The sequence below is a fragment of the Bombina bombina genome, chromosome 4 (genome assembly GCF_027579735.1).
Source record: "Bombina bombina isolate aBomBom1 chromosome 4, aBomBom1.pri, whole genome shotgun sequence".
In the NCBI taxonomy this organism is placed as follows: Eukaryota; Metazoa; Chordata; class Amphibia; order Anura; family Bombinatoridae; genus Bombina; species Bombina bombina.
Genome location: NC_069502.1, coordinates 1,016,660,418 through 1,016,676,310, shown reverse-complemented (window position 1 = coordinate 1,016,676,310; position 15,893 = coordinate 1,016,660,418). Strand labels below are relative to the sequence as shown.

General features: G+C 38.6%; 1 protein-coding gene across 3 annotated transcripts in view; it reads right to left on the bottom strand.

The window, feature by feature from the left end:
• The window catches only part of APLF (aprataxin and PNKP like factor), a 1,047,939-nt gene that overhangs the window by 118,486 nt on the left and 913,560 nt on the right, over positions 1-15,893 (bottom strand). For 2 of the 3 annotated variants that reach the window (XM_053712114.1, XM_053712116.1), the window contains one exon: positions 15,194-15,240. The exons of the other annotated variant lie outside the window; for it this stretch is intronic. In XM_053712114.1, coding sequence (XP_053568089.1) covers positions 15,194-15,240 — 47 coding nt within the window. The remainder of the gene's footprint in view (positions 1-15,193; positions 15,241-15,893) is intronic. 3 annotated transcript variants of the gene reach the window in all.

The window sequence follows — 15,893 nt, the reverse complement described above, 5'->3', positions numbered from 1 at the left end:
TCATCCAGATAAGCAGCCACCGCAATACCTCTGGCTCTCGCTACCATGAGTAGTGCCCCCAGAACCTTCATAAATACTTTTGGGGCAGTTGCCAGATTGAACGGTAGGGCCACAAACTGTAAGTATTGGTCCAGAAATACAAATCTTAGGAACCTGACGTGATGCTTCTGGATTGGCACGTGAAGGTAGGCATCCTTTAAGTCTATTGTCCTCATAAATTGCCCTTCTTGAACTAGGGGCAGCATCGATCTGATTGTCTCCATTTTGAGCGATGGAAATGACAGAAACTTGTTTAGGCATTTTAGGTCCAGAATTGGGCAAAACGTGCCCTCCTTCTTTGGAACCACAAAAAGGTTTGAATCGTACCCTAGACCCCTTTCTGCTAGAGGTACTGGAATGATTACCCCGAGAGATGAGAGATCCCTAGACTCTAGAAAGACGTCTCTCTTCTCTAGTCTTGAGTATAGGTTTGACAGAAGGAATCTGCCCCTGGGTGGATGAGTCCTGAACCCTATCCTGTAACCCTGGGTGATAACTTCCAGAACCCAAGGATCCTGGACGTCTTTCATCCAAGCCTCTGCATACAGGGATAGTCTACACCTACGCAATCTAGCGATAGATCGGGGGCCACCCCTTTATGCCGACTTTGTATCGGCGGGCTTCTTGCTCTGCTTGGACTTGTTCCAAGATTGAGCTGACTTCCAAGATCCCTTGGAATGTTCGGTCTTCGAAGCAGGCTGCTGGCTTTGAGACTTGTCCACACAAAAGGGACAAAAAGTAGAGCCCTACGGAAGGAAAGCACCCTTGCCTCCCGTGACCATGGATATGACAGAGTCCAGGCCTGGACCAAAAAGAACTTACCCCTGAAACAGAGCGGATAGTAACTTAGACTTGGAAGTCATGTCAGCAGACCACGACTTTAACCATAGAGCCCTTGGGGCTAGAACAGAGAAACCTGATGTTTTGGCATTCAAGCGAATAACCTGCATGTTTAAATCACAGATAAAAGAGTTAGCTATCCTTAAGGCCTTAATCTTTTCCTGTATCTCCTCAAGGGGAGTCTCCACCTCGACTATAGCTGACAGTGTGTCACATCAATAGGTAGCCACACCAGCCACCGCAGCAATTGCCGCTGCCGGTTGGAAAACAAACCCTGTGAGTTGGAACATCTTACTCAACATGGATTCTAACTTCTTATCCATGGGCTCTTTGAACGACAAACTATCCTCGAGGGGAATAGTCATACGCTTAGCGAGCGTGGAGATAGCTCTATCCACCTTAGGAATGGCCCCCATAGCTCAAGCTGAAAGTCCGAAATGGGGAACAGATTTTTAAAAGAGGTAGATGGAGAAAATGACAAGCCCAGTTTCTCCCACTCATTCTTAATAATCGTAGCCATCTTCACGGGAACTGGGAAGGTCTGAGGCACCACCCTGTCCTCATAAACCCTATCTAGCTTATGGATCGAAGGTTCTTCTGGAAGCTTCGGTTTCGGAACCTCCAACGTAGCAAGCACTTCTTTCAGTAAAAAGCACAAATGCTCCATCTTAAACTTGAAATCTGGCTCCTCTGAAACCAGAGGTCTATAAGATGCTGATTCCGTCCCAGAGAGAGCGCCCTCCTACGAGTCGGAGACGTCATCCTCATCGGATAATCTCTCAGAGACATCCAACGGAGTAGATGACCCCTGGGACTGAAGGCTATGTCTTTCCCTTCACTTGCGCTCTTGCAATTGCGAAATCTGGCGACCACGAGGCCCCACTCTTGGGAGGATTAGTAAGGCCTTGGGGAGCTACATGTGTAATCAGAGATGAATGTTGGGAACGCACCTTGCGGGACAGAGAACCCTCAGAGGTGGACGGCTCAGTAGTACTAAATATCTTATTCTTTTTAGATATTGCAATCTTATCAAAGCATGTGGAACACAGTTGAGCAGGTGGATCAACCTTTACCTCCTCACAATAAACACAGGTATTAGATTTGATAATCCGAGTATCCGCTAACATATCAGAGTCCTCCATAGCTTGCGCCTTTAATATGGACTGAGATAGACTAAATGGCACCTTTATACACCAATGGCTGGGGCATTCACTACCTCCTATGACCCGGACACGGAGAAACCATTACGTCTCCTGCAAATGGCCGATCAGGAAAGAGGAAAATTAAAGAGGCCACACCCGGTCACATGGAGTGCCATGCAGGACCGCCCCTGCACTATAGAGAAAATGCGCCAAAAAACAGGCCGCAACGATCTTCACCAGACTGTTCACACATTGCTAGAGCCTCATCTCTCACATGACGTAGCATTAACACAATAATGATATTATGCATAAATCCCCTCCCCTGTTCAATAATCCCCTTTCCAGGGAAATTAACCCTTGATTCTATACAGATAAAAGAAAAACAAACTGTGACCCTGTCTTCTTGCATTATCATGTGAGTATAAATGAAACGATCTTACCAGAATCTATGCCGTGGAACAGGAACATGGCCCTTAATGTGTGATAAGTTAGTAGCATCGCTCCTGACATGGACTTGAGTGAATAAAGGCAGGCAGCAAAACTCGTCAACACTGATTGCCAAGGAGCTGTTAACATGAGTCGGGATAGTTTTGCAGAGACGACACTCCCTGCATCTCCGGACTCTTTCATGCATGCTCTCACTGAGAGGCTGACAGGATAATTTAAAACTCCAGTCCCATTTCGAAGAGTACTACCTTCCATAAGAGACAACTCCTAATCTTCCAACACTTCTCTGCCAACCTACTGTGATGGAAGGCAAAGAATGACTGAGGGATGAGGAAAGTGGGGGAGGTATTTAAGCCTTTGGCTGTGGTGTCTTTGCCTCCTCCTGGTGGCCAGGTTCTTATTTCCCATAAGTAATGAATGAAGCAGCGGACTCTCCTCTCATTAAAATGGAAATCACCTAAAATCTTTTGCATCACTACCTACAGAGTTCAAAACTGCTTCTGGAAGCAACATCAGCACAAGAACTGTGCGTCAGGAGCTTGTTAAAATGGGTTTCCATGGCCAGCTGTTTATAAGTCTCACACCAACATGAGTAATATCAAGTGTCGGGTGAAGTAGTATAAAGCAGTTTGCTGCTGGATTCTAGAACTCCACTATGTAGCAGTCTGATAGGAGATTCTGGCTGTGGCGGTTACCAGCCAGGAGCAATAATGGCCTTGGGCTGTTTTTCATAATTTGGCCTAGGTCCATTACTTCCATTGAAGGGTTATCTTAATGCCACAGGATACAAAGACGTTTAAGAGAATGGTAACAAATTGGGAAAGGCCCTTTCCTTTTCCAGCATGATTGTTCCCCTGTGCAAAAAGCATGATTGTTCCCCAGTGCAAAAAGCGAGGTTCATAAAGACGTGGTTTGACAAGTTTTATTTGGAGGAACTCCAATAGCCTACACAGAACCTTTATTTCAACCCCATTGAATACCTTTGGTATAGATTGTAATGAAAAATTGTGAGCCAGACATTTTGGCCAACATCACAAATGCTCTTTCGGCTGAATGGGCACAAATTCCTACAGACACACTACAAAATCATGTGGAAAGTCTTCCCAGAAGAGTTACGGCTGTTAATGCTGCAAAGGGGGACCAACTCCAAATGAATGCCCATGTTTATAGTCAGGTGTCCACATAATTTTAGCAATATAAAGAGATTTTATTTTGTGAGTCAGTATATCAGTTATGGGTCAGCCCCTCAGACAATATTAGTGAAATCTTTGTGTTTCCTAATGCATCAGTCAGGCACAAAAGATAATGCTCAACAGACAGAAAGCCAGTCCAGAGTATTTGAGTTTTCTGACATGGTTTTTAAAAAGCTATGCAATTGCTAACCCTTTGTTGGGTTAAAAACACAGTTTATCTGGACTTCTGATCTGGCAAATCCATGTTACCATACAGGAAGAGACAGTAAATAGAGACATGGAAGAAGGTGAGATGCACAACTAACAGCAAACAATATATCCCAAAAAGTATTTTCTCTAAAGAGAGATGAAACCCAATTTTTTTCATATTAGAGCATATGATTTTAAGAAACTTTCCAATGTACTTCTATTATCAAATGTCCTTGATTCTCTTTATATCCTTTGTTGAAGCAGCAGCAATACAAAACCGGAAGCTAGATGAACACATCTGGTAAACCAATGACAAGAGGCATGTGTGTGCAGCCACCAATCAGCAGCTAGCTCCAGTAGTGCATAGTAGAGCCTACCTTGGGTATGCTTTTCAACAAGTTAAATTACATAATAGAAGCAAATTGGAATGCTGTTTAAATCACATGCTCTGTATGAATCATTAAAGAAAATTATGGCAGCAATTTTGCAAGAATGATATCCACTTGCAAGAGCACTTGAGAGCAGCACTATTTCCTGCCATTAAGTGCTCCAGATGCCTACCTAGGAACCTTTTAAACAAATAATATCCTTTTAAGTTAAAATAAAACTGTGCAGTTTTATTTAACTTAAAAAAAATATTCTTTGTTGAAAAGGATCCCCTGATTTGTTATCAGGCTTCTGCTGCAACTTCTGGATTAAATGTTAGAAATATTTGGCTGTTCCTGCCTCTCATAACATACTTTTACTGCTTTTCAGTCTGTATAGTTAAACTGTCCAAGTAAATGAATCAAAAGGCACAGAAAGCAGCAGAATATGCTGGCACTGGCAGGCAATACCAATATTAACCCTTGACTTAAAGAAAGGTTTCAACACAATGTGTAGCAATGTGATAAAGCCCTCTTGTGCAGCCAAGGGGTTAATATGTAACAAAGAAAAGTCGGAAGTTTTGAAAATACCAATCAGGTCTCACTTTAACTATATTTTTTCTATGAATTGAATTATCGCTGTGGAAATGCGAATTCAAGGAACACCAGTATATTCTAATGTCCATTTTATTTTTATATAAGGAAAGAGTGGAATCTTACATGCTCATTGCATTTAATAGACATACACACACACACACATATATATATATACATACAGTATATATATTATACATATGAAAGATTTGGGCAGTACAGGATGAGGTGTGTGAGAAATATGCTTCTCTTCCTTAAACTGATTACTGCTCTTCATTAAAGAAACATAAAACCGGTTCAGATCTGTGCATATCCTAAAAAGGGATAATTAATTAAAAATAGTTTGCATAAAAAATTGCTAGCAAGTATTTTAAAATAATTTTCAAAAATAAGCAAAATTAATTACACAGCTAAGCTGCTCTTCATTAAAGGGACATCAAACAGGTTGAGGTAAATGTGTATACAAACATAGAGGTGACTGTAAGATACAATACACAGAAAATAAGGTAATCTGGTTTGTATTGGTTGCAGTATTTAGTTTTCAAGATGTATCCCCTGTTCGCAACTGTGATAAAGCCCTCTTGTGCAGCCAAGGGGTTAATATGTAACAAATACAAGTCGGCAGTAGTTTGAAAATACCAATCACGTCTCACTTTAATTATATTTTTTCTATGAATATAATTATCACTGTAGAAAAGTGAATTCAAGGAACACCAGTGACCATTCTAATGTCCATGTACCATTTTTTTTTTAATATAAGGAAAGAGTGGAATTTTACATGTTCATTGCATTTAATAGACATACACACACACACACACATATATATATATATATAAAACATATGAAAGATTTGGGCAGTACAGGATGAGGTGTGTGAGAAATATGCTTCTCTTCCTTAAACTTATTACTGCTCTTCATTAAAGAAACATAAAACAGGTTCAGATCTGTGCATATCCTAAAAAGGGATAATTAATTAAAAATAGTTTGCATAAAAAATTTCTAGCAAGTATTTTAAAATAATTTTCAAAAATAAGGAAAATTAATTACATAGCTAAGCTGCCTGGAGCAGCCAACCCCCCACCCCCCTTTCAGTGTTTAGACACAGGCATTGTATTTCAACTGAGTTCACAGCTTCTAGGCAAGCTTCAGCAGACAATCCCTATGCACTTTTGCATTCTACCAAAACAACAATAGATATAGATACAGAATAGATATAGATATAGAAGGAAATGTGTGGGGGGAGTTAGAGCTTTACAATTCAGAAACTAAAAAGAAAGGGTTAATGGTGAGGCACTGCAGTATAAATATGCAGGTAAAGTGATTAAAGTACATATTATTATATTTTGTCTCTATCCCAACTTGTTTTATGTCTCTTTAATATTATGCCAGCAATTTGGAGAAAGGCAAATTCTTTTTTTTTTTGGCTCACAAAATAAAAGTAATTAAAAAAAAATGTATGAGACAAATAAATTAAATATTGAAATAATAAAAAATAAAAAAACATGTAATTTAAATAGATGGCTGTATTATTCGTGCAAATCCAAAGGTGGTGAGTTTTTGTTAAAATACACAAAACACTTATTACCATAATAAAAAGAGGTAATTGTAAGATACAATACAACGAAAATAAGGTAATCTGGTTTGTATTGGTTGGAGTATTTAATTTTCAAAATGTGCCCCCAGTTCACAACTAACTTCGCACTATCCTTTTCCAGCTAACGCCACTATTTTCTATAATTTTTTATAAGTTCTATAGGTGTCAGAACTGTCTTTTAGATCTGCTCTGGTAAATGTTAGATAATCAGCCCCAAGCATTTTGTTCTCACTGCTTTGATTATTAATATTAATATTATTTGTATTACCACATAAAGGGCTAGATTACAAAGGAAGCCTAATTCGCCCATTTACATGTGCGAGATAAATAACCAGCCATTACAAGCGTCTGGTTATTGCTACCGTCAGCTTGCAGTAGCAATTAGCTCTCCAAAAATGAACCAGATATCAGATCTCTGGTTAATTTTACAATTGTACCCCAATTCCCCCCAAAATTAAGTTTAGTATTCTTTAATAAAAAAATAAAAATAGTAGCATCTTTATTTAATTAAAAAATAACTGCACAAAACAGTTATAAGTTGTTAAAGAGAGTGGGTGTTAGAAAAAAAAAAAAAAAACGGCACTGAAAAGTGCCTTTAAATTACGGTCTAGGGGATTGTGTGCTCTATATATATATATATATATATATATATATATATATATATATATATATATATATATATATATATATATACATATGCTTATATACATACATATTTATGTATTTATATGTGTATATACACATACATGTATATATTCATATATATTTACATTTGCTGCTCATCGCTGCATCGTGTATAAAGGCATCAGAACGGGGCTCCCATTGAAGCTTATGGAAGCGCACTCTATTGAGTGCAAAGCTTCCATACAATCGCGTTTGCATTGCGGGTCACTTCTAATATCAGCACAAATTTGCGTGCGCTGGCATTATTGGGTGGAGCGCAAATATCGTGCTTGCCAATTTTGTGCTTCACTCGAAATCTGGCGCTGTATCTTTATAGAGTCATCACGAGTATATGTCAGTACATTTCCTTACTATGATCGCACTTTTCTTTTTGTTGTCTTTCTCCCTTTCTTGGTGCTTATCTCTATAATCTGTGTTTCATTACAAAAACATGAATGCACAATCCTTACATTAGTTGAATTCTAATGAAAAACGTGAAATAATCCTACTATTTAACTTGACATTTAAAGAACTGTGGAAGCATTGGCGAATAATACTTTCTTAGTTATAGTTCAAAAAATGTTTGATGACTAAATACACAAATAAGTTATGGCTGGAAGAAATGTCAGCAATTTTTACACCTTTCTGTACTTCAAAACTTTGATTTTATAAGTAATGCTGTTTTGGCCAAAAGTTAAATATGTAAGCAGCTTGTTTTTATTTTTAATGTCTCTTAAAGGACTTCTGTACTGATCAAATGTATATGCAATGCATGCCCCCCCCCCCACACACTTTTAGAAATTAAAGGGGGATTATACTGTTTTATATGTTGTCTTTGAGTATTTTTTCGACCTGCTGAAGTGTATTGAATTGTTTACAAATGACTCACTTGCCTTCATTTCACCATTTGAAAGAGCTGATTTTGCCTGTTGAAAGCACCACACAAATACTGTAGTATTAACTATAGAGACGCTAGGTAAACAAATGGCTGCAGAATAAATCAATCTCCAAGTGGGGGTGGAATAGAGAGAGAGAGAGAGAGAGAGACAAGCTTTTTGGAAAAAGTTTACTGCAGCTGCCAATTACCTCTTATCAGCTACTTGCCTGAGGAAAAAGTCATTTTATTGGGATATTCTGATGAAAAAATGGCATATTCTAGCTCCCACAATATACTGGGTGCTTTCAGCGATATTGTACCTTAATCCGATATAAGCGATACTGTACCTTAATCCGCCTTGGAGTGTGAAATCCCGATATGGGGCTAATGTGTGAAGATTCCACAACCACAATGGCATGTTTATTTTACTTCACAGCGCACTTAATCTGAGGCTCCGACTAAAGGTTGAATGTGAGGCCTTTGCTACAATGGAACTGCGCTTAAGGTACAGACTACAGCTATAGAGTACTGAGCAAAGCTGATTCAACTCCCGGCACATACGACATATAAACAATGTAGCCATCTGCTCTGGGACCATGGCGTTGGCTTTGAGAGACACAGAAATACTTACCTTACTTGATGCTCATTTTCGTATGTTACATATATTGGTCACATGAGGCTTTGGAGCGGCTGAATCTATTGCCCTGGATTGCGGCAGAGACTTACCGGACGATACTTCAGAACAATTTGATGTGCTCTCTAGTGTGAACATCGCTCCTGATTTGGAGGTACCTGCTTCTTTGGCCTCTGAGATAGCGGATGTGAGAGACGGCCCGGCGGATATAGATCTTGGAGAAGACGCAACTTGGCTGAGTTTCACTCTACGAGGCCCGAAGGTGACGGTGGAGGGACTGGGCTCTGATACATTCACGTATGTGATGGAACATAGTATCCCCCTGTGGAATAGGGCCACTCTAGTCAACCCCCAACCAAAATGGACCCGCTCCTTGCTATGTCTTTGTATAACCCAACCCACGTTCGCAGGATACCCTGAACTGCAGAGACTGTCCGGAGTAGGGGAAGGGGACTCTCCTGTTGTCACTTGCGATTTGGTTGGAATAAGATAGATGCCTAGAGGAGACTCATGTAATCCCAACACCTTTCAAGCTGCATGGGACAAATATTACTAACAAGATAGAAGCCTGCCTTTGTTTTTTCTTTGATTGCTTGTAGGATGTGAATGATCACACACCCATATCTTTTGCCATGAGCTTTTTTAGTGTTAAGCGGCCACTAAGGCTAACCTTTTTACATCATCCATTTTGAAGTTATTGGTAGAGCATAGTATATTCCATACCTACAGACTGTGAGTGTTCTTTTGTACTACTTCACAATGTACATAAGCCAATGTTTACATTTTTATATGTTATGGTTTTCTAATATCAAGCGCCCACAATGAGGTATATCACATTTCCAATTTTATAGTCTAGGTTATTCCACTACCCTAATGTTTGTAGTTCCAATGAGACTGCTATAGAGACGTTTAAAGACAATCTTGATAACAATGCTGTGGGTCCTTAATGCTACCTTAGCTTGCTACTTGCTTTTATTATGTGGTTGGCTGATGGCTTTTATACTAATGGCTGCGGACATCTTGTCTTTACACCTTGCCTATGGGTTAGTGGGGAGCCCCGGGAGAGACATTTGCACAAGTGTATGTGAAACAAATGCCACAGCAGTTACATACAACCGTGTTGTGCGTGGGTCACTGATACAATACCTTCAATCATACTGATAAACTCTGTATATACGTCTGTCCAGTCTGGGGGTTTGAGGGGGCCCTCGATAAGGAGACGTATATATTGCCATTGTATTTTTATGTATCATTATCCTTTCACTATTGCTCGAGACAATCCTTACATAATATGTGTTCCTCCCTCTGGACCAGTGGCCAGGGCCTGGAGGGAGTCCCCATAAAGGAAGTTAAACCCATGAACACGCCAACCTATGTTCAATTGATATCAACTCTTATATACAGCAAGGAGAAGGGCTATGTAGGGAAGTGGATTTCACTAACACAGGAATTCTACATTGTAGTTGAAGGACGTAATACTCAAGAGACAACTTATTCCCACAAGATAGATGTAAGCTTAAGCTATTTAGTCTAATGATGTTATACGGCAAGACCCCATAGCATGGTAGATGGGTCCTAGACTCTGCAAGATGCCCGGTGCTATGTTATCTATAATACTCTAGGGCACGTTATACCTGAAGGTAAGCTAAGGAAAAAATATTATGTTTAGGACAAGTAACACTTATTTTTAATTCTTATACTGTGTTATGCCAATTCACCTTTATGTTTATTCACATTGGATATTCCGTACTAGTTCACCCCCCCCAATTTATAGAGCCCTTACCAGGGTTCAAATTAGGAGGACTATTTTTGCCACAAACCCTCTCATTTCAAAGGAACATAATTTTCCCATTGACTAGAATTAATTTGTTTATCTTTTGAGTGGGTATTTATGATTCTATATATGGATATACTTGTATGTGCTGAATCTACGTTCATTATTCTTGGACATGTGTGCTTAAATTCCATGTTTATGTCTATCAGATCAGGGGTCCTGCGTGTCCCCAATTGTTACTTTTAACCTTTAAACTGAATAAAAATTTATTTAAAAAAAAAAAAAAAAAAGAAAAAAATGGCATATTCTAATTTTAGAGCATGTCATTTTTGCATTACTAATCACTGGTAATTATGTGGCTCACTAGCAGAAGCTGCAAAATTTGCGACTCCAGAAAGGACCTTAAAATCTTAGTTTAATCCCTTCACGGGGTTAAATGCTAAGAGGTTTATCACAATTTTTTATTATTATCTGCATGTTAACCAGCATTTTAGTGTTAATGTGATCACAATCAACCTTTTTAATAATTATCTGCAGCATTTTTTTTCATTAGTACTTTTACATATAAAATATCTTACACATAGCCCTCAGAAAACACTCGCCTAGATTACGAGTTTTGTCGGTAATGCTGTGCGGTGCTAACGAGCAGTTTTCCCTCACCGCTCACCTACAGACAACGCTGGTATTACGGGCTTTTACAAACCCGCCGTTAGCCGCAAAAAAGTGAACGTAGAGCAAAATTTAGCTCCACATCTCACCTCAATACCAGCGCTGCTTACGGTAGCGGTGAGCTGGCAAAACGTGCTTGTGCACGATTTCCCCATAGGAATCAATGGGGGAGAGCCGGCTGAAAGAAAACCTAAAACCTGCAAAGAAGCAGCGTAAAGCTCTTAACGCAGCCCCATTGATTCCTATGGGGAAAAACTTTTTATGTCTACACCTAACACCCTAACATGAACCCCGAGTCTAAACACCCCTAATATTACACTTATTAACCAATAATCTGGCGCCCGACATTGCCGCAACCTACATTATATTATTAACCCCTAATCTGCCTCTCCGGACACCGCCGCCACCAACATTATACTTATGAACCCCTAATCTGCCGCCCCCAACATCGCCGACACCTACATTATATTTATTAACCCCTAATCTGCCACCCCCAATGTCGCCGCAACCTACCTACACTTATTAAACCCTAAACTGCCGCCCCCAACGTCGCCTCCACTATATTAAAGTTATTAACCCCTAAATCTAAGTCTAACCCTAACACCCCCCTAACTTAAATAAATCTAAATAAAATAACTATCATTAACTAAATTATTCCTATTTAAAACTAAATAATTACCTATAAAATAAACCCTAAGATAGCTACAATATAGCTAATAGTTAAATTGTAGCTAGCTTAGGATTTATTTTTATTTTACAGGCAACTAAATACAATTATCTAAAGTATGAAACCCCCCTACTAAATTACAGAAAATAATAAAATAATTACAAGTTTTTTAAACTAATTACACCTAATCTAATCCCCCTAATAAAATAAAAAAGCCCCCCAGCATTAAAAACCACCACCCACACACCCAACCCTACTCTAAAACCCACCCAATACCCCCTTAATAAAACCTAACAGTAACCCCTTGAAGATCACCCTACCTTGAGAAGTCTTCACCCAGCAGGGCTGAACTCCTCAACGAAGCCGGGCAAAGTGGTCCTCCAGACGGGCAGAAGTCTTCATCCAAGCCGGCCAGAAGAGGTCCTCCAGACGGGCAGAAGTCTTCATCCAGGCGGCATCTTCTGTCTTCATCCATCCGGCGCGGGTCCATCTTCAAGACATCCGACGTGGAGCATCCTCTTCCATCGACGTCCAACTGAAGAATGAAGGTTCCTTTAAATGACGTCATCCAAGATGGCGTCCCTTCAATTCCGATTGGCTGATAGAATTCTATCAGCCAATCGGAATTAAGGTAGAAAAAGTCCTATTGGCTGATGCAATCAGCCAATAGGATTGAGCTTGCATTCTATTGGCTAATCCAATCAGCCAATAGAATGCCAGCTCAATCCTATTGGCTGATTGGATCAGCTAATAGGATGGAACTTCAATCCTATTGGCTGATTCCATCAGCCAATAGGATTTTTTCTACCTTAATTCCGATTGGCTGATAGAATTCTATCAGCCAATTGGAATTGAAGGGACGCCATCTTGGATGACATCATTTAAAGGAACCTTCATTCTTCAGTTGGACGTCGATGGAAGAGGATGCTCCGCGTCGGATGTCTTGAAGATGGACCCGCTCCGCGCCGGATGAATGAAGATAGAAGATGCCGACTAGATGAAGACTTCTGCCCGTCTGGAGGACCTCTTCTGGCCGGCTTGGATGAAGACTTCTGCCCGTCTGGTGGACTGGCTTCCTTGAGGACTTCGGCCCGGCTGGGTGAAGACTTCTCAAGGTAGGGTGATCTTCAAGGGGTTAGTGTTAGGTTTTATTAAGGGGGTATAGGGTGGGTTTTAGAGTTGGGTTGGGTGTGTGGGTGGTGGGTTTTAATGTTGGGGGGGTATTGTACTTTTTTTTGCCCCGCAAAAGGCCCTTTTAAGGGCTATTTGTAATTTAGTATAGGGTAGGGCTTTTTATTATTTTGGGGGGCTTTTTTATTTTATTAGGGGGATTAGATTAGGTGTAATTAGTTTAAAAAACTTGTAATTATTTTATTATTTTCTGTAATTTAGTGTTTTTTCTGCACTTTAGATAATTGTATTTAATTGCATTTAGTTTAGGGAATTAATTTAATTATAGTGAAGTGTTAGGTGTAATTGTAACATAGGTTAGGTTTTATTTTACAGGTATATTTGTCTTTATTTTAACTAGGTAGCTATTAAATAGTTAATAACTATTTAATAACTATTCTACCAAGTTAAAATAAATACAAAGTTGCCTGTAAAATAAAAATAAATCCTAAGCTAGCTACAATGTAACTATTAGTTATATTGTAGCTAGCTTAGGGTTTATTTTATAGGTAAGTATTTAGTTTTAAATAGGAATAATTTAGTTAATGATAGTTATTTTATTTGGATTTATTTAAATTATATTTAAGTTAGGGGGGTGATAGGGTTAGACTTAGATTTAGGAGTTAATAACTTTAATATAGTGGTGGCAACGTTGGGGGCGTCAGATTAGGGGTTAATAATATAATGTAGGTTGCGGCGATGTCGGGGGCGGCAGATTAGGGGTTAATAATTTTTAACTATTGTTTGCGAAGCGGGAGTGTGGCGGTTTAGGGGTTAATATATTTATTATAGTGGCGGCGATGTCCGGTTTGGCAGATTAGGGGTTAATTTTTTTTTTTTAAGTGTTTGCGACGTGGGGGGGCCTCGGTTTAGGGGTTAATAGGTAGTTTATGGGTGTTAGTGTACTTTTTAGCACTTTAGTTAAGAGTTTTATGCTATTGCGTTAGCCCATAAAACGCTTAACTACTGACTTTTAAATGCGGTACCAGTCTTGACAGGAGAGACTTGTAATACCGGCGTTATGCAAGTCCCATTGAAAATATAAGATACGCAATTGACGTAAGTGGATTTGCGGTATTTTCGAGTCTGACCAAAAAAGTGAGCGGTGAGCCTGTCATTTCAAGACTCGTAATACCAGCGGGCGTTAAAAAGCAGCGTTGGGACCTCTCAACGCTGCTTTTTAAGGCTAACGCAAGACTCGTAATCTAGGTGACTGACTTTTTACCTAGTTCCCCAAAACATTTTTGGATGTAAAATTGGTTTTGTGTATGTACTAAACACACTGACATTACTCTTTGACATATTGGATGACATTAGGAAACAACATTACCAAACAGATACAAATGCATTGCTCAATCAAAGAAAAAAATAATAAGAAGCACTTTTACACTAAAAATGGGCAAAATCAATACCCCCCAAAAAAACCAAACAAACAAACACATATGACCACTGTACCCATAAGGCCCTGCTTTCATAGAGGTATACACATATTTCTATGGTTTTGGAGCACAGACTAATTGCGCATTATTAACACTATTAAAATCATGTCCCTTCAAATTATGAGGAAATCAATAAGCCCCCAATATCTCTATTTTGAGTATATTTAATCATTTCCATTTTATTTATTTTTTGAATTAAGATAAACCAGGCAAATAATGATGTTGTTTTCAGGACTTAAAGGGACAGTCAAGACCAAAATAAACTTTCATGATTCAAATAGGGCATGTAATTTTAACCAACTTTCCAATTTACTTCTATTTTGCTTTGTTCTCTTGATATTCTTACTTGAAGTAGAGCGTGTTAGTTCATGTGTTTCATATAGATAACATTGAGCTCATGCACGTGAAGTTACCTATGAGTGAGCACTGATTGGCTAAAATGCAAGCCTGTCAAAAAAACTGAAATAAGGGGCAGTCTGCAGAACTTAGATACAAGGTAATTACAGAGGTAAAAAGTGTATGATTATAACTGTGTTGGTTATGCAAAACTCAGCAATGGGTAATGAAGGGATTATCTATTTTTTTAAACAAGAAAAATTCTGGTGTTGACTGTCCCTTTAATAACTACATGCTTGAGGGATATTATTGTCAAAAGCATTTTATCACTGTGATCACTGGAACAACACAATGAAAAAACTGACACTCAGAAATTATCTGCCGAAAACAAGTGCAAGATTGTAATTAACCCCATAAAAACCTAGAAGTCACAAAAATTATATGTGCTAATGTAAACATGGGACTTTTTAATTAGAATGTCCTTTATTATTGATAATTTTCTATATTCAAATCAGAAATAATCACAAACATATATTAATATCAGTATTTAAAAGCTTTTACCTGGAGGTTTGGTGTGCTTGTATTCTAACTTATGTTGAGGGTTTTTTCTAAAAAATAAAAACACATACAAAATTAAACAGTTAATATATAACAGTTAAGTGGCATTTATTTTTGATAATATGTTCAAAACTATTTAATTAAAAGCTTTTGAAAACATTACATAATATATATATAAAAAAAAACATAATTTATGTAAGAACTTACCTGATAAATTCATTTCTTTCATATTAACAAGAGTCCATGAGCTAGTGACGTATGGGATATACATTCCTACCAGGAGGGGCAAAGTTTCCCAAACCTTAAAATGCCTATAAATACACCCCTCACCACACCCACAAATCAGTTTAACGAATAGCCAAGAAGTGGGGTGATAAGAAAAAAAGTGCGAAGCATATAAAATAAGGAATTGGAATAATTGTGCTTTATACAAAAAAATCATAACCACCACAAAAAAGGGTGGGCCTCATGGACTCTTGTTAATATGAAAGAAATGAATTTATCAGGTAAGTTCTTACATAAATTATGTTTTCTTTCATGTAATTAACAAGAGTCCATGAGCTAGTGACGTATGGGATAATGACTACCCAAGATGTGGATCTTTCCACACAAGAGTCACTAGAGAGGGAGGGATAAAATAAAGACAGCCAATTCCTGCTGAAAATAATCCACACCCAAAATAAAGTTTAACAAAAAACATAAG